The 19,941-nt window shown below is 42.7% G+C and overlaps 1 protein-coding gene across 1 annotated transcript; it reads right to left on the bottom strand.

Moving 5' to 3' along the window:
- Positions 1 to 2,270: 2,270 nt before the first annotated feature.
- slc6a5 (solute carrier family 6 member 5) lies at positions 2,271 to 19,854 on the bottom strand. The gene is made up of 15 exons (XM_076078611.1): positions 19,765 to 19,854; positions 17,985 to 18,132; positions 17,268 to 17,399; positions 16,961 to 17,134; positions 15,284 to 15,434; positions 14,622 to 14,754; positions 13,266 to 13,400; positions 13,056 to 13,159; positions 12,268 to 12,392; positions 12,019 to 12,131; positions 8,549 to 8,680; positions 8,061 to 8,160; positions 6,578 to 6,678; positions 4,115 to 4,282; positions 2,271 to 2,426 (listed from the first exon to the last, which is right to left on the bottom strand). The coding sequence occupies exons 1-15, from the start codon at positions 19,852 to 19,854 to the stop codon at positions 2,271 to 2,273; spliced, it is 1,962 nt and encodes a 653-aa protein (XP_075934726.1).
- Between the last annotated feature and the right edge of the window lie 87 nt (positions 19,855 to 19,941).

Below are 19,941 nucleotides of genomic sequence, written 5' to 3'. Positions count from 1 at the left end.
AGTGGCAACATAGTGTTACTGTGTCGATAATTGGTTGGCAGCCCACGAAGTAAAAGTTGTCTGCCTGTCATGTCACATTTAAAAAGGCTGCAAAGCCATTCGGACGCCTGCTGGGCTGCACCGGGCTGTTCATTCAGGCTGCTGCGCTGTTACATCTGGAGACTACTTTTTACACACACACACACACACACAACCTGAAACACACTCACAGTAGCTCATTTGTGCTGATGATGTCTTGACAGCACAACTTAAAGGGACGTTGTGTTCTAAATTACAGTAATTTGACTGATTGTGATGGGCCACAGTATCAGAAAGGTGACCAGAAGGTCCCTGCAAGCCTTTTTGTTTTCTGCATATGTAAAATAAAGCTGGTCAGTGTATCGACGGTCAACAAACTGGCTCAAGTGCCATTGAATTTAAAATGATTACAAGGCTATTAAGGAAATTAGATTTTCTTACTTTTGTTTTCCATCTAACTATGTTAGATAAACCAAGATACTTGATTTAGCATTGCACGCAGTTCGTCAAAATAGGTTAACTCACCCTTATAATCATCGCAAGGCGCGTTTAAGCAACAGCAAGCAAAAAGCAAAGTGATGCTGCAGTGAGGTCATCAGGAAGTAGTATCTTGATTCCACTCCTTTGCGACACACTTGCACACTGCTTCCAATATAGTTTAGCATAAGGATGGCTCTACTCTGTGTTTCCTATGCACTGAATGCTGCTATTCCTGCAACTACCGGGGTAGTCGGATGGAATCGAGTATACCTGAGACCCTGTTTTCACGTGGACATACAGAGAAGCAAGAGGCTTAAGTCTGAAATGGCAAAGAGGTCTCCAGAGGTCTACCACAAACAACAAGAGACAAAGTACACTTCCAGGAAAGAGGGAGGCCATTTTTTTTTTTAAAGAAGTGTACACTTTGTACAAGATATTACACAGCTAGCAAGAGAAACGTGGTGTTCAGAGAGACATGAACACACACACACAAATGCACTCACACTCTCAATCGCTTATGTTTCTAGTTCTCTCCTCGGCTGAAGGCTATTTATATATATCTGTATATGCATGTAATTATTTATATATATATATATATTATACTGTTACTCTACTGATGTGATGCACATTGTAAAGATGGTTTTCACAAATGGCTTGACAAGTTCACGACACATACAGAGATAAATACGGCGTCTAAAATATATGCACAGAGTGACTATCGGGTCAGATCTTCGAGACTTAAAAGGGTTAAATGGCCATGTTACTAGAGGGAGGATAGACGACTCTAGTGGTTTCCTACGTTAGGAATGTGTCCTTTACATTCTAGGATAATACAATAGAGGAGAATACGAGGTGGAATAACACTTACTAAACAGACAAAGAGAGAGGGTATCACAAATGGTCCCTCGGACTCGGAGAGATAAATTAGATCCAAGCTTCTATCATACTGCAGAGTCATCCAGGCCTATCTGAAAGTGGTAATCAGGATGCATCCGCTACTCTACTGGGACGTAGGAGGCACACATTGCAGATTCTGACAAAGCAAGAGCAACTGAGCAGTAGCTAGAGTGAATATACATATATACTGTTGGATAGGAACAAAATGTGACACCAGTGCTTTTTTTTTGTTTTTGCTGCTTTTTTTTTTCTCCCCAAGGCAGTTGATATTATTTGTATTGCCGTTGGAAATTTTATACACAGATGGAACAAAACACCCTGCCGAGCTCGTTGAAACGCTGCTTCTCTGTCGCTCAATTTTCTTTTTGTTTTCCTGTGTCTGCTCGCACCAAGATGATTCATTATCTCTACACACAAATATGAGAGCACACGCACACACAAACACACATACATACAGGACTCCATAGGGAGCAGCTATGGTGAGTCTAATATTGCAAGTGCAGTCTGAGCTGTGCCACTTTATGACACAATTTTCTCTTGGAATAACAATCCCTGGGAAGGGTTCTGAAGTAATCAGTGGTCATGTGTGGGGGGCAATGATAGCCCGTTAACCGAGTACAAAGCAGCAGCGGAGGAGTAGACTCCACTCCTCCGTGAGAGAAGAGAGGAAGTGGTGAAGAAGAAGAGAAGGAAGAGGAAAGGGGGCCTGTTTCCACATCCATGATACAGGGGGGAAGACAGGGAACAAAGAGGGTGACGTACGGACGGGAGAAAGAGAGAGGAGGAGGAGGGAGAACAAGAGATGGAGGTTGACCCGCTCCCGGTGCTCCCTGCAGGGGTTGGAGGTGGTGCGTGCGGTGCTGCACGGGCGGCTGCTACTGGTAGGAGCCGAGCTGGAAGTCCTTGGGGGGCAGCTTGAGGCCCAGGGAGTTGGTTCCCAGAGGGTCGGTCATGTTCTTGTAGCGTTCTCCGCGGTGCTTCATCAGGAACGGACCCCAGTCGGGCTGAGGGGAGCAGACCAGCTTCAGGCGCTGCGAGAGGAGAGGCAACACACAGGGGAGGTTTATACGGGAGGAGCAGATACATCAAGTCTGACCTGAAGTGGGGGGGTGGGGCACAGAATTGTTGTCTCTAACAATAGCTTGGTTGTTGAAGCTCCTGATGTAAAGACGGATTTCATGCCTCATCTCAAAATCAATAAAGCATCAAAACAGGTTGAGTTGTTTTGTTGTTGTTGTTTTATAAAGCAAGGAATCCACTCGTCTGTCTGCGTTTTCTCCGCGTATCTCGACAGCTGCTCATCTGAATTCACTTCACACAGGGCGGGTGTTTTGCTGGTGACCCAGTGGCAAATTTGGTGCAATTTGGACACGTGACATGTTCAACAGTATTAAACTTTGAACAGACAAGCGAACGGCGCTCTGGGAATCCCGGCCGGCACTGACTGAATCATAGATGTGCTCTGAATTCCATTTATAGCTTATTTAACAGTAAAAGTACTGCATTCAAATTTGCACTTCAAGTGAAGAGTGAAATAGAGGCGCTATCAGCACAATGCACTTAAATGCTCTTAAATGCAAGTAAGTACTTGCTTGCTTTTATTGTTTGTATGCATTTATTGTGTAATCTGTGAAGCACTTAGGGTTGCCTCTGGGTCTGAAATGTGTGAAATAGATTTACTTGCATAAATAACTTCATGTCTGTTCAAGGTAGAGCTATCAATTCCAATATAATGCTGGATAGTTTTATGAATAATAATTCATTATATTTTAAGTATTAACAGAACATTTCTCTGTCAGGTAAAAGTATGACTGCGATGTAGAAGTACACAGTAAGTAGTATATAGATTAGTCGCATATTTTTTAACTGCTGTTGTGGCCCTTTGTAAGTTACTCTGGCGTACAATCACTTAGAATAGTAACATCATTCAATTATTTTCATATCTAGTTGGGGGCCCCAGGCCCAGGTTGTCATCGGTAAAGTCTGCCCCTGGTGTTTTTCCCCCTGAACCAGAGTGTATTTCACCACTGATCCGTGAGTAGCCTCGGGGCGTGTAATAGACGTGGGTGTGTGACGCAACTGTGTCATGACCGGTGTGAAGGTGTTTGTATGAGCGGTTCTCGAAAAAAGCTGCAAGCAGCAACACTACAGGCCGAGCGTTCGACCTGTTCTGAACGTGTTCTGAACAAGCACTCCGCTTGTATTGTCATTTACAGTTAAGTTTGAATCTCACCACGCCAATAGGTGCAGACAAACACGTTTGGCCACTGGTAGCTTACTTTCCCTCGGATGCAGTGACACAAAATGGATTTTGGTTGAGAACCCCTGCCCTAATGTATGAGTGAAAACAATGATGATCATGTACTTCTTACAGTCAAAGAAAGGAAAGAGATTTAAATGTGAAGTTGGAGGACGGCCTTTGACTGAGGCAGCTGTGAGAGCTGCTGAGGGAACAGAGACGTTGGGAGATAAAGCCACGATCATCATCATCCATCATTCTGAGTATTTAAAAGGGACCTATGGACTCGCAGAAAAAGAATGGTCAAATTAATACTCAACCAGCAGTCCGCCTCTCCCTGCTAATGAGCGAAGGTTGAGAATATTGATTTCGCCGACAGGATGTGTGTGTGTGTGTGTGTGTGTGTGTGTGTGTGTGTGTGTGTGTGTGTGTGTGTGTACATGAAAAAATGTCTGGTCACAGCTTTGTCTCCATTATTACCTCTCTGAAGGTGCCGGGGGCGAGGTACATCTTAACGGCGAACATGATGGGGATCCAGATGACGGAGCAGGAGACCATGAGCCAGCCCATAACCATGGACCAGTTGGGGTAGGTGTAGTCCTCGTACGTCATCCCCTTCCACTGGTACAGACTAAGTCCCAGGATGCCCTGCACAGACCAGGGAATCCAGGAAATGTGCGTTAGGTCAGATGCCTTCTCTGTTACCTTCAAGAACTACTGCAGCAGTGTCCTCGAGCTTCAGCTAATGCTTCAGTGACGCTGCTGAGTGGCGACAGCTAAGGCTGTGGTTGTACTGGTCAGCTCCACAGGTATAATAAACTGCTAAATGTATAAAAATACCCACGTTTATCATTTGCAATATGTCAATACTAGCATTATATAGTATATACAGTATTATACTATTCATTACTGGTGTAAAGCTGTAACTCTGTGCATGTTGTGCTCATAGACTGTAGTCGTTTGTGGACTGCGGTTTTGAAGCCTGGAGTTCGGAGTTTTGGCCGTCGCCGTCTTTGCTTTGAGTGAAGGGAAGTGATCATAATTGTTTTGCAAAGGAGTGACGTAGAGACGCAGATGTCTGGTAGCGGGAACCTGTCAATCACAGTAAGCCCCGCCCTAAAGCATACTCTGCTTCATGGCCTATTTGACTCTAAATGGGACCATAGTTTACTAAATGAACATCATGTTGTATGGAAGACTTGGAACTAGTGATTGAGAACATAAACTGATAATTACACCGTTTACTGAGGGAATGAATCAGAGGAGTCGCCCCCTGCTGGCCATTAGAAATAATGTAAGTTTAAGGCACCTCAGCATTGGCTTCACTTGTCAGAACCGAAGGTTGCCGCCTGGTTGTGCTGTAAATTGTCAACACAACCTGGAAATGCATAATTCTATAGTTGTAGCTATTTTGTAGCTTTTCCTAAGATTTTGAAAGCACTAGTTTCCTTTTGAGAACTCTATAAAACATTTGCAGCCATTTGGACAGTTTGGTCCCACAGAAACATCTCGTAAGTTCTTTGTCTGAAGGTCACTGTCAAGCTGCAGAGAAAAACCAAGATGACCTCCGGTTCTGGAACGGGACCGTCACGAATGGACTGGTTTTACTGACTGACGCACAAGTCTGCAAGTTGTGTTCCAACTTCATGCTCCTCATAACTTCTACCACTATGTACGGGACACACGGTTAAAGTTTACTAGAGTTCAATACAAGTAATGTCAGAAAACCCCACAAGCCTTCAGGGAAACAAATCACTCATGCAAAGCTAGTGTGAGGCTAAACTATGAAAGCAAATATGAGGGATTACTTCTGTAATTGATCACTAAATAACTTGCCATCTCTGCATCCGTCAGATGTAAATCCTAAGAATAAAAATGACTGTAAATCTTGAAATAATGGCCAACATTTTTGGACTTATGGTCTGATGTAGTCAACAAGGACTGTACAGTAGGTTTCTTCCCAATTAACTGTACTGGACTCAGTCAGGACACACAGCTAAAGCTGTGTCCACTGTTCCATATCAATAAGAGGATGGATGACGGTGTAAATGAGACCTTCCTTTTTACTATATGTGCAGTGAGTACAAAAAAAGGGACAGGGTTGGAAAGAAATATATACCTCCTATCTACAGCAAATTTGTCTGAGAAGGATTAGAATAAGTGGAAGAAAATGAAAACAAACAGAAAAAAAGGAAGGCAGACAGAAATAGATTAGCTTGGGGTCGTGCATCAATGGGCTCCCCGAGGAAATCTGATCTCTCAAAGAGAGAGAGAGAGAGAGAGAGCGAGAGAGAGAGAAAGAGAGAGAGAGAGAGAGAGAGAGAGAGAGAGAGAGAGAGAGAGAGAGAGAGAGCAGCAAGATGACCAGCGGCCCGACTGCTGCTCCATTTGTCATCATCACCTCTGCTTTAGAGCTACAGTGGATTCCATTACAATTTCTAACATGAATGCTGCTAAACCCCTTCGCATTAGAGTGTACAGACTCTAATACGCAGCATACACAGTTTCTCTAGAAACGGCAGCTGAACTGACATCACACCAACTATTTGGCAAGGTACCCTTTTGAAAAACAAAAACAACTCCAGACTTGGTGACGTGACAGGAATTGGAAGGAAGAAATCATTTTCCATTTTTTTGTGCAGCAGGGGCAATTTCTCCTCTGTTCCGTTCCGACTGCAAATCAATGGACTTGAAAGGCGGCAGTGAAAATGGAAACATTTTAGGCCGCACATGTCGAAGCGAGGGTCGAAAAAGACAGAGGGTGTCGTGTGCTGTAGGGATTGTAAAGCCCCCCTGAGGCAAATGTGTGATTTGTTATATAGGCCGATATAAATAAAATTGTCTTGACTTTACAATATGTGTTTTTGTGAGTGTGTGTGTGTGTGTGTGTGTGTGTGTGTGTGTGTGTCTGAGACAGAATGAGATGAGCGAAAAGAAACGTACCGTCAGAATGGTTGGAGTCACAAAGGCCCAGCAGATTCTCCAGAATCGGTTTGGCTGGAAACCAACCATCATTTCAATGTCCTCACAGAACCTCTGCAGCCCTGCAGAGACAAAAATGAAGCAGAAGAGAAATGAAATAAAAGAACATGGGAGGTAGTCAGACTGAGGGTGTACAGAGAGTGACCTGGGTTTAATAAGGTTCATTAAAAAGGACTAGAGAGAGAGAGGGACGGAGAGAGAGAGAGAGAGAGAGAGAGAGAGAGAGAGAGAGAGAGAGAGAGAGAGTGTATCGGTTTCTGTCGTCCCTGAGAAAAAGCCCGGGAGCAGATGGCTTCATTCCTCTTTGACTTTATTGACGGATAACACTGAGTGACATGAAGAGGCAGAGTCACACAATCATTTCAATATGTCACCTGAACTGATGCTCTGACAAACTGGAGGAGAGCCGTTCGCTTGGCTGCTTGGTAACGGCCTTTCTGACACACACCTGAGCTCTCTCTGCCTGCGTGTGTGTTTTTAGGTGTGTGTGTGTGTGCGCGCACGTGATTGTGTGACTTATACATTACAACAGAGACCCCTAGTGGTCACGGCTGGAATAACACGTTGTACCTTTTACACATAGGCCCAATCCCAATCTCCACACTCACGGACCCACGGATATTAAAGGCGCGCTCCCACAGGTCCGTGAGGGTTTAGGGCTGTCCCACTGTCAAATCATCGAGCGTTTGAGGGCTGTCTTGCAGACATTTTTAGCTCTTTATGAACCCTTTCCGTAAATCCGCATTTCTGCAGACTTTGCCCAAGGGAAATACCCACATTTTACGGCAATGTAACGTTAAACACGGGGTTACCAGTGGAAGCACTGGGATTGGGCCCTAGACAAAGTCAAGACACCAAAACCAGCAGTTTAACTGATGAAATTACTTTAGGTTTAGGAAATCGTTAAAGGGTCACTCCACTGAATGTACATGTCGAAGGGAGTTCACTAGTTATAAGGAGGACTATGCAGTCTGTGAAAACAGTTCTAAAGTGTCTTCACCGGGCTTCAAGGGTCTAACTATCGTGCTGCAAATGTTAGATAGGTCATTGCTTCTAATCTAAATAAAGAATTTTATCTTCAAAACGGAAAAAGTTTTTTTAAGGGACATAATCAAAAGTGTGATCGAGGTTATCTGATATTTGTTATTTTGACCTGCAAACAACCGATTCTAAGGATCGTTCAGTCAATCCCTCCAACTTTTAGCTCCATAACAAGATATGTTGACAAAAACTAACCAGATCAGCATCAATTTGGTGTAAATATCCTCAGTATGAATCCTAATGCGTTTTACTCTTTTAACAAAGAGACAACAACAAAACTGTCAGAACGGCGTTTGTTCATTTCCACATTATGGGATGTAACACTAACATTACACCCTCGAGTGGCCACTAGCAGGGCTTCAGACTTTCAGTTTTGAGATGAAGCAGGAGCAGCTTTACTCACCATAGAGGTACGAAATCCCCACCAGCTCGCAGATCGCAATGATCATCAAAGAGTAGGAGGCTGCGAATGTGTCCACCAACTGCAGCATGAACATCCCACTCTGTCAATAACACACAAACAAAGTGTTACCAAAAACAATGCAAGGCTTCATCTTACAACGACACCCCTCCCCTCCTCCCCTCTGACTTGTCCATGGCCATAACTTTCACACAGACTTGTACCAGATCAAAAGAAACGACATGTATGAATCCAGCTTTAGGCTGGATTTTGCCCTCTGAAGCTGTCTGGGGAGATTTTAATAAGACTCAGCCTCTCTTGTTCCACTCACTGAGCCTGTCCCTCTGAGGGCCGCGGCTTCGCTTTACATGCAGAAACCTGTCGTCTTATTCAAAGACAGGGTCGCAGCAGGACGCTCAAAAAGTGTCCCCGCGCGGAGGGGGGGGTTGCATCAGTGTGTACGTACATAGATGTGTGTTATTGTGTCGTACCTCTGTGATCATGGGAAAGCCCAGGAAGAAGAAGCAGAAGCAGCAGACCAGGGTGAAGACGGGTTTGTGTTTCCTCAAGTATTTGGGGAACTCGTCTGACACGGAGGTTACGATGGTCTCAATGGTGGCAAACTGGGGATGGAGATGAGCGGGAGGAAGAAGAGAGAAAGGGAAGAAAAAGAGAAGAGGGGATAAGGAAGGGAAAAAGTCAATTTCTCCATGTTTAATCATATGTTTGAGCAAACAAAAAAAAACAGTTCTGCAGATCCTGATTGGCTGTCTCCAATGCAGAATTACTGAAAAGTGCCCCGTGTGCAGCAGCGTTTCAACTGAAAAGCCTCCCGTCAGCAGGTTTGCCTCATTTGAATCAGAGCAGGTGCCGCTGTAGAAATTCAGTATCCAGTGTTGTGAGCCGTTCGTCTACGATTTATTCAATATAAACATTATTTTACCGTAATTTCATTTATTTCCAAAACAAATAAAGAACATTATCCTAATCCCGAGGAGGAGCAGATTTCATTAGCAAACGTAACATGATGGTAAAATGGGCTCAGAACCCAGAGGACAGCAGTGGATGAATATACAATCAGGCAAATTGCGGGAGGTTGGTATAGTTTGTGTATGTGTGTGCGTACTGTAGAAACCCGTTGCCTCCCCTCCGTTCCTCCACTTCCTCCTGAGCTCCCAAAACTAATTTCCCATCAACATCCCAAGCCTATTACCGTCGAGCTCCTTTCTTCAACAACGCCACCAGCCCTCCCCTCGGAGCTGCCCGCTGCCAAGGCAAAGTAACATCATCATTACTATTACTGTTGACTTGAGTCTTAATGCGCCGCTGTGCCCTCTGCTCCTCCGCTCGGCCCAGGAGCATCGCGGTGCACTTAAAGGAGTTGGTGTTTCATCTGGAACTCTTTGCCCAGGATTGTATCTGGAGCTGGTCTGGACTTTGAAAACATCCCGGAGACTGAAGTGTTTGTTCACTGAAGTTACATCGGGAATCAATCAGTGAAGTAACCGACACATTTACAGTTGTTTAACTTCGAAGTGTAGCGGAGCATAAATAACAAATATCACAATATCTAATTATCGTGGCAAACAAATTTGCAAATCCAGGAGCCACAAAGCAACATTATTTCTCATTTAGAGACATGGATTAGGTTCAATATTCACTCTCTTATTGCTCCAATGTGGTCCCCATCAACCCCTGAGGGAAATATGTGGCTCTTTGGAAGCTAAATGTTATTCATTAGCTAATTGATAACTTTGTTTGTTTGCTGTTTGGTCTTGAGCAGGTAGTATACAGTGGGTTTATCTGATTACAGCCCGCATGCTGCTGAAAAAAAGAATAATAAAATAAATGTAATGTTTATTACAATCGTCTTATAAAAACATCTAATTTGATATCTGTATTTAACACATTCTCAGCATTTTTTAGGAGCAGTGGGCTGCTGTAAAGAGGGAGCAAGTTGGGGTTAAGTGTCACACTTCGATATGTGGAACGGAAAAGAAGGGGTTCGAAGCAACAACCTTGTGATGAAAGAAAAACTTTCTCTTTCCCCTGAGCCCCAAAACACAGGTGATGAGGCTTTGGAGGAAAAAAACAAACAGTTAGCTGAAAGACACTAAAACGCTCTTCCGAGCTGAAGGGAGCAGCAGAGTTGGGTGGTAATTCACTGTGGGCTTGTCACGAAGAGGGACATCTTTCACATTACAAATACGCATTTGATCCATTGTTAATATAAAAAAAAACTAGTTAGTGCAGTTTTAAAAGTGTATAAAATTATGGTTTTCAATCAATTTTCCAAAAGAAAAAAATTAAGATAGCAAACAGTAATCCTTTGGGAAATAAACATTTTGTGATTCCTTTTTAAAATGCAATTATTGATTAATAATAGAAAGACAAGATAAGGAATCTAAATTAATTGTATATTGAGTTTCGTAATGTATCATTTAAAGGGCCAGTGTGTAGCATTTTCTGGGCTCTATTAGCTGAAATGGAATATTATATTAATTTGTGTTTTCATTAGTGTACATTCACCTTAAACTGGCTAAAGCCGTTTTTATTATTTAGTCTACACGATGTCAGAAAATAGGGAAAAATGTTGACTAAAAAACGCAAGTACTTTAATTGTATTTAAACTTACGTCAGTGTTGTTGACTTTAAGGTCAACTTAATTTCGCTCACTCCAATCACACAGACCCCCTTCTTGCTCAAGTACCCGGAGAGCTCCAGCACTTCAGCTGAAATCAGTCCCAGTGGGTGGTGTGTATGGGTAATTATGTTAATTGGGTCAATGTGTGCAGCGTTTAAACATAGCTGGATGCCGCTGCCAAAGTTGAGTGTTTACTTAAGAAACTCTTGTCTCTGACATAAAGGTTGCTGATGTTATGAAACTAAAGAGATCCTCAACCAGCAGACTGTTTGGAGTTGCAGTCACTAGTTAAACTGTCTTCTCTCACAAACCGACACCCAAAAAATGAATTTACAAATGCTTTAAAAAAAATATGAACTAAAGGACCATTTTCATTACTTTTAATTTAACGATATTGATATTGAAATTAAATCGCATGAACATGCATAATCTGAATTTGCTGTGACAAACCAAGAGAGAATTATCCCCAACTCTGCAGCTGCAATTGTTAGCCTCTGTCAACCCAATATTTTGTTTTTACAGCAATAGAACGTGTCTGTCTTAGCTGATTTTCTTGTTTTGTTTTGTATTGATCAGGTCCTGATAGACCAACTGTACACTTCCTGTCCAGCAACAAACAACAGAACCAAACAAATTGAGCAACTAGATGCTAAAGTGTAAAGTGGAACATGTAGCAGCTAAAGTAGCTCGTGTTTCTCTGTATCTTCTTTCTAAATGTGGGTCGTAGGATTGATGTAGGTCGTAAGTCGTGGAATTGAAAGAAGACATTGTGGATTTCTGAACGCTTAGCGTTAGCACACAAGCTATTTCTTGACAAACAACCACTGCACATATTAACTATACTGTATTGTATATAATTAGCTTTCAAGCTACCATGAACAAAACCCAACTGATGTTTGGATGGACTAGCGGCTAGCTTGGCAGCTAACAACACAACATGTAAACAAATGAAAACAGAGTGCGTGCAGGCAGGAACTGATTGGACGGGCTTGTTACAGTGCTGCGACAGACAGATTTGTGTCTTTTTTTGTCACAGCCTTTGATTAATTGATTGCTGTCGGGATGTAAAGAGAATTAGTTTCAATCTGGCTCAGATGACAAACAGGTTTCTTTACAGTGATGTTGAATTTTTCCATACATGCTTTTAATTCCTAAATGTCAGATTGTGTCTTTAAAGCTGGCATTATTAGCTATCCTCTGGAAGAGTTTCCTCATCTTTATTATAAGGACATAGGAACTACTTAATTCTAGACATAAAAAAGCACACACACACACACACACACACACACACACACAGATTGAGGGAGCAGTGGTTACCATGGTATCCAGGCCAAGAGTCAGGAGCATGAGGAAGAAGATGATCGCCCAGAAAGGAGACAGGGGAAGTCTGGTCAGAGCCTCCGGATACACCACGAACGCTATGCCTGGACCTGACACACACACACACACACACACACAAGTAAATAACGATGCACACACACACATTCTCCACAGCAGATCATGAGGTCAAACTTTCAGGCGTGTTTCAGTGAGCAGCGGCTGCTGCCTGCCGCTTTGGTGTCTTACCTTCATCTGCCACCTGCTCTATCGGCACTTTCAACTCATGTGCCATGAAACCAATGACCGAGAAGATGACAAACCCAGCAAATATACTGGTGGCACTGTTTGTACATGTCACAATAATAGTATCACTGCATGGAGAAAGAGGAAAGAGAGAAACAGAAGCCGAATAAGCACAAATCTGCTTGAGTAACTGAAATCACGCAGAAAAACATGCTACATATAACAAGTGATGGCACAATGGCGCCATCTGGTGGCAGGAATATATATTGCACATAGAGACCTCTAAAAGCTGTGGGGAATTTACAGAAGGTGTACACCTTTATTGAAGGTATTTTCATAGCAAAACTTTGCAGAAAATATGCACACATATAAAGATAATTATGTGTGTGTATATAAATATCTAAAATGATCTCACGCATCTTTTTCATTTGCTGAGTTGTGTTCACATGAAAGAAATATATTTCTACAAAATATTTTCTTTAAATTTGTTCATTTTCAAATCTGTTTTCAGCACACAAGAGAGATGTTTTGTGCGTTCAGGTGTTTACAATAAAAAGTACCTTTAATATATGTTTTGAACTGAGTGAGGGATGTGTGATAAATAAAACACAACAATATTTCAGCGGGGGAATGCTTCAGGTGAGAGGAAATGACAGAAACACTGAACTGCAGGCTGCAAAGAGTGACATTTATTATTGACATTTCTATCAGACGTACAGGACAGATACAGTGTCTACGGAGACAGTTTGAATGTGTCTGCCAGAAGCATGGTTTACCTTTTGTGTGTTTACCTGTAGCAGTTATTGTGGAACTTATTGTAGGAAGAGAGAGTGATGAGGCCTCCCCAAGACGCCGACAGAGAGAAGAAGATCTGAGTGGCTGCGTCTTTCCACACCTGACAGAGGAGGGGGGGGGGGGGGGAGAGAGCTGCAGGTCAAGAGCAGGAAAGGACGGAGCAAAGCGCACATCACGGGTGAATTAAACGCGTGGGCGTCGGGTACCTTTGCATCGCTCAGCTTCTCCCACTTCGGTGTGATAAAGTAGAGGATGCCGTCGAAGGCACCGGGGAGGGTTACCCCTCTGATGAGCAGGATGACCAGCACCACGTAGGGAAACGTGGCTGTGAAATACACCACCTGAGCAGAGAGGAGACCAAATAAGAGAGAGAGAGAGGAGGAGAATTACTGGAAATCAGAGGTTCTGAAAAGAAGCAGCTGTGGAGAGAGCTGCTTCTGATTATTATGAGAGAGCATTCAGTGTGAAGTCACGTAGCAGTGTGTCAACTCCGTCATCTCACACACATTCATTTATTTTGTGTTCTTTTGTGTCTGATTTACTTAATTTCATATTGAATTCTTATTTCTCCCTTTCTGCAATGTATGCCATATTCAATTTTTGGTACAGTCATAATAGACTTAAACCTTAATTTTCCCCACATATAGATTATGATCATAATTAAGCGTCTTCCTGATGCACCAACAATAAGAGTTGTCAAAGCATTTCTGCAGCTGCATTGTAATGTAATAAGTAACTCACTCACCACCTCATAAAATTGAAGATGTCCATGTTTTCCCATGATGAAACATGCAAATCTATTGGTGCAGTTTTAACTGTGCAAACTGAGGTCTCTAAAAGTTGCCACAGTGTGTGTCACCTCTACCTCCAGTAGAGGGCGTCATTACACAAGAATCTGAATAAACTGTCAAACGTTTCCTCTGCATGTTGCCTGTCCTCCTTCAAGAGAGGAAAATAGATACACACATTTTCTAGAAACCACTATCAAAAGTATTTATGTGTTGTTTTGTTCGCTTCTTATTTGAAAGATAATTAATTTCAGGCCTTGAACAACTTTAAAGGAACAGTGTGGAGCATTTAGGGAGATCTATTGGCAGAAATGTGTGTTATGTGTGTTATGTGTGTTACTTCTAGCACCCTTGTTCAGACCACAACCATCTTCGAACCCGGCCTTCAATTTGATCTCAACTACAAACCTGGTAAGATTTGTGACTGCCTCTGTCCACGGACATACAAACACACAGACTCACAAGGGAACAACGCTCTCTCGGCTGTGGATGAATCTGGGCATTTTACTCTCTGAGAGGTCGATTCGAAATACAACGAGCTGTGAGAAGCAAACCCTTGGTAACATCAAGAGCTGTCCAATCTAAACATGAGTGCTTTCCCTTGCTGAGGGCTCACTTCTTAAATGTGCCACATTTCATCACTAGGGGCCACTTTCATCTGTGAAGGGTTAGGGAAGCCCCCCCCCCCCCCCCCCCCCCACAGGTTGTTTCTTCTACAGCTGGCAACAAAAAAGGTGCAAAAAGCAGAAGAGGAGTTTTTGTGCGTGCTGTTACCTTCCCTGATGACTTGATTCCTTTGGCTAAAGAGCAGTAGACGATGAACCAGGCCAGGAGCAGACAGCCTGCCAGAGGCCAGCGGATGTCTCCTGGGTATTCGATTCCTTTAGAGATGTGCAACACATTGTACCTGCAGGTGTGATTCAAACAGCCAAACTCAGCCTGAAAACACATCTCGGTAAACTTAAACATAACGCAATAGGGCAGTAAGATTATTTCAACACAAATCAACCTATTCATCTTTATTCTTTTTGCAGATCGTTGCGTTATTATATCTTGCAGTTTTGTATTTTGTTGAGTTGCAGTTGTAATATTTGTGCGTTTTAACAGAAATGATCGGTAATACTTTTACTACAATGGCGAATTACGCACTTGTTTAAAGAGAAGAACACTTCTAGGAAATGTTTTGCAGAACATTGACAGGGGAAACTTTTATAAAACTCTAGTTTTTTTTGTGTGTGTGTTGAATTCAAAGATTTACAGGTCCTCCTCACGACCAAGAGAGAGTAACTGAAAATATTTTTGGTTTAATGTCTCATCTGTGGACATATAAAGAACAATGTAAATTAGACCGTAAACCAAACTGTACAGGTCTACTTTGTGTTCCTCATACTACTTTAAAAGGCGTTTTTTCATCAGCCAGAAGCTCATACACTCACTTGAAGTACTCCTCGCTGGGGCTGACGTAGGTCTTGTTGCTGTCCACGGTCATGTTTATCAGCTTCGTCAGGTTTCCCACGGCGTTCTCGGACAGACAGAAAGTGGAGTTCTTGATGGAGGTGATGTTTCTGTCCCGCAGGATGCACGTGTCTGTTCCAATCAGAAACCAACACACGTCAACTGGGAGAGACACGGCAGAGTGCTGCTGTGGGACAGAGCTTACTGTCCGCTCAGCTGTTCACACTGAGAGCAAACAGATGGATCTGGCTTTGAGGAGAGAGGAGGTGCTGACAGGAGGCCTGTCTGGAGACTTCCTCAGTGAGAACTGGACCGAGCGGCCAGATGTGAATAACAGAAATGATTATACTGAATGTGTGTCTCATTTCAGATGCTCCAGGAAAGATTAGATAAGAAAACCACAATTGTTCATGCAAACACATCAGAATGTGAAGACAAGAGTTATATATATATATATATATATATTTGTATATCTTACATTCTTTATATCCTGCTTTTAAGGCATTTTAATGCAGAACACATGTAATTCCACTGAGAATGTATTTGTCTAAATTCACGACAAAAAAAACAACTGCATATTATCTTTTACAAAGCAATGACTTAAACACTCAGAGGCAGAGAAAGACAGAGTTTTCTGTAACTAAATGGGGTTGAAATAATAAAGAAAATATGAAAATATAGCTTTAAAAAAATCCGACTTGATAGCCGTCTTTTTTGACACAAAAATGGGAAAAATAAAAACTAAGTAAACATAGTATTTCTATTATTTTTGCAGGGCTGTTGTATGAGATTGTAAAGATGTTCATGTATTTCTGTCCACCCCCACTACATGATATATGCAATATATAATATATGATGTGGACGTATTAATGCACCACGTCTTGCATGGGTACTTCATCAATCATGTCCATTAAACGGATCTATATTATTGCTAATATTTCTCCTTCATAACATATTTTCCTCCATGAGGGTGAGAGAGTGGCAGAGCGACCACAGCGCTGAACGGGCGGCCTGTACTTCGTGTAGCGGCCAGCAGGGGTCAGTCTCGGGGCTCACTGCAGCACTGCAGCAGCTCAGACTGTACAGTAAATTTGTCAAGCAAGCAGTTTTTTGTGCTGAATTCACAGAATCGCTCAGAGCAGATATTACACGAAAAGAACGGAATTTCGATATTTATTCGACGCGGATCGACATCAAAGCCCTGCCCGCACATGTTACTCACAGTGAGACCATGATTTTATAAAAATATTTTTTTTTTTTAAAAGCTGAAAGACAGACTGTTTCAGCTGCACTGCAGATTTAAAAGGTAAAATATCAAAAAGAAGAATCGAAACTGTATAAAATGTTTTCTAAGTTTAATCTGCCACACAGGGGGCCTCCTTAAATATGATTGGCCTGCATCATTCAAAATAAAAGACGTGCTCTGGTTTCAAAGTGTTTTTTTAGGAGTGAAAACACCGCAGAGATCACAGGTCAGGATTCATTATACTGCAGGACACCTCAGCTGAGGGAGTCATGACGCATTGCGCATTGTGGAGAGAGAGAGGTGCTTTTGGTGTGTGCGTGTGTGTGTGTGTGTGTGTGTGTGTGTGTGTGTGTGTGTGTGTGTGTGTGTGTGTGAAGGTGTGTGTGTGTGTGTGTGAAGGTGTGCGTCTTACCTAACAGCAGCATGTCTTTGTCCTTACATTCCACCGTGTTCCACTCATTCCTACAGTTAGCCCATGGCAGTGAGCCCTTCAACGAAGCGAACAGGTAGTACAGTGTCCAGCACATTATAATATTATAGTATATGGCTATCAAGACAGATATTATCAACATGGCAATCCCGCAACCTAAAATAAATAAATGAGACGAAATATATAAATTACTCTTAAGAAAAGTAGAGAACTCGTGATGATAATATATGAGGTTTATTTTTGAATGTTCGTTTTTTTTTAGTTTTTTTTTTTACTTGTGGCAGTTTACCTTGCAGAGCTGGGATGCACTTCCACACGGACACGGGCCCCTGGCTGGCAAACTGGCCCAGGGACACCTCCATCAAAAAGATGGGGATGCCGGCGATGCCCAGCATCATCAGGTAGGGGATCAAAAAGGCTCCTGCATGGAAACGAAACAGCAGGCTGACAGAGCGCACTTTAAGAGGCAGGAAAAGCCTGAAATATCAGCGCAAATGAAAAAGCTGCAGGTGTCTGCGTCTCATCTGTTTATGTTTAAACAACGCACACAGTGTGGATCATTAGCTACATTTATTAATGATTAAACACATACATGAGCTGTAAATGGCTTCAGGCATAGCTGAACAAATTAGTGCATTAACACTAATAATAATAATGACTGTTGTAACATATCTAAGGAACTTTATTATGAATTACTAATATTATACAGCTGTTTTTATGTTCAATTTATATTATTGTGGTGCATTTTATTCCTTTTTTTGTTTTTTTTCATATGGAAATAATCACTGAACAAAATCTCACCTGTACAACCGATTTTTTATTTATTTATCATTTTTTGTGTACTAATTTCTCGTGGTTAAAGGCCTACTATTGGAGGAAACATCTAAAACACAATAGGAAATAATTCAAACCCTGCCTGACTTAAAACCAGGTAACAATTTGCATTCTCTGAGCTGAATTTGTGGTTTGTTTCCGTGTTTAAAAAGCATTGACCTAAAACTCTTACCTCCACCATTTTGGAAGGCAAGATAAGGGAACCTCCACACGTTCCCCAGTCCCACCGCGTAGCCAACCATGGACAGAATAAAATCCATTTTATTGGACCAGTTTCCTCTGACCTTATTCTCATCTCCACTCTCGTCATCATCGTCAGTCTAAGAGGGAAAAAACAATATTTATTCTCCAGAATAAAACCTATAGCCTTGTCCCACACTCCAAGTTTAACCATTAAACAAATACTAATAAAAGCACTGCGTCTGGGTCTGAAAGGATTTAATAACGAAATCTGAACCTATTCTTTAGTCAACAACCACCAACAATATGCAACTCTTTTGAGAAAAAGCACACATACATTTTACTAACAAAAGAAACATTTCCTTTTTTGAAAAATACAAATGTATCCCATCAGAGAACAGAAACGTTTTTGGGTGCAGTTTCCTTTTTTTTTTCCTCACAAAATATTTCTGTCTGTCTCCATAATGATACTTTCGTTCTCAGTTACAGATGTGTTTGACAATCAGAGATCAGCACCAGCTTTCCGATGACAAGCCTGTATATTAAACTCCTCTTCAATAGGCCCATTACTGCCACAACCTCGCTTGAAAGCACCTCCTAAATCTAAGATGTAATGATTAAAAAAGCTGCTAATGGTCCACTAATATAATGTGAGCAAATACGAACAGAAATGCACAATTAGCCCACAGCTGCACCGCGGGATCTGAGCAGATTCATAAAAGAAACTGCACGAATATTCAGATGCATAAACAACACCATGCATGGGAATATGTGTGTGTGTGTGAGTGTGTGTTTGCGTGCGTGTGCGTCAGTACGTGTGAGAATGTGTGAGGGGTGGGTGTGTGAGTGTGTGTGTGTGTGTGGGGGGGGGGGCTGCCCTCGCGGGGGATTGGAAACAATCCGCAGTCTCATGTACTACAGTGCTGTCTGCCGGGTAACACCTGGGCTTCTGGGCCATACCAAGTGTGTCTGTGGGCGCAGGGGGGACACCGAAAAACACTGCGAGAGCGTAATTGATTCCCCTTTATCACAAATCGTGGTACCATTGTAACTGTGATCAAAAATCAGGCAGAACAAATCACCGGAAATCGGTTTATATATTTTTTAAAAAAACACTAGTAGTGTGGTTCCCTCTGCACTGACTGCTGATCTGATCATCCACCACACGGATTCATTTGCTCGTTTCGTTTCCGAATATTTAGCGGGTTTGAAAGTTTTGATCCCTGCATGATCAGAATGGTGCAGAGGACCGCAGCAGGGACGCCAAATAGCTCAGGGTCCACCCACATGTACACAGAAGCTCTGCTGTGTGGGAATATTAATACAGCCTGAATTACAACAGGGAAGAAAATAATCAAATCAATTATTGTCTTTTCTCGGATTGCTAAATAACATTTAGTTTAAAAACCACCATAATGAACGATCGGTCTAGTCTATGGCCTCATGATTGATCCGATTGTCAGGCCACAAGCTTCTGCTGATTCAGCTCGGAAGTTGTCGAGCTGCAACACTTTTTAAAGCACATCTGTGCAGAAAACACACAAAACCAGCCTGCACATTTTTTTAAGGGATTCACATTACAGCTCAGCACCACAGACTCTGGATTCCCCCTCTTTCACTCCATCACACATCAGCAGCCCTGATCTGAGAGCTCCCCGAAGGGGTTTGCACCTTCCCTGTTTTGGGGTTAATCCAGTCAGCGACACGCGGAAACATCCGCACCTGCTTCCAGCCGCTCCGCTCTCAGACCAGCCGCTCTTCGTTAAGGAAACGGTTCCTTTAAGCTGACTTACCCCCGCCACGGCGCCGGGCTGAACAGACGTGTTCCCATCTGTTCCCAGTACGATGGTGGTCTGGCTCATAGCCGTCCAGTTGCCCGCGGTGTTGTTCTGCTCCGCGGCGGCCCGGAGCGGGTCGCCGTACTGGGCGGACCCTCCGAGGGCCGAACC

Source organism: Anarhichas minor, unplaced genomic scaffold, assembly GCF_050575085.1.
Source record: "Anarhichas minor isolate MPS153535 unplaced genomic scaffold, ASM5057508v1 ptg000067l, whole genome shotgun sequence".
NCBI lineage: Eukaryota > Metazoa > Chordata > Actinopteri > Perciformes > Anarhichadidae > Anarhichas > Anarhichas minor.
This window is presented reverse-complemented; position numbering and strand designations above follow the sequence as displayed.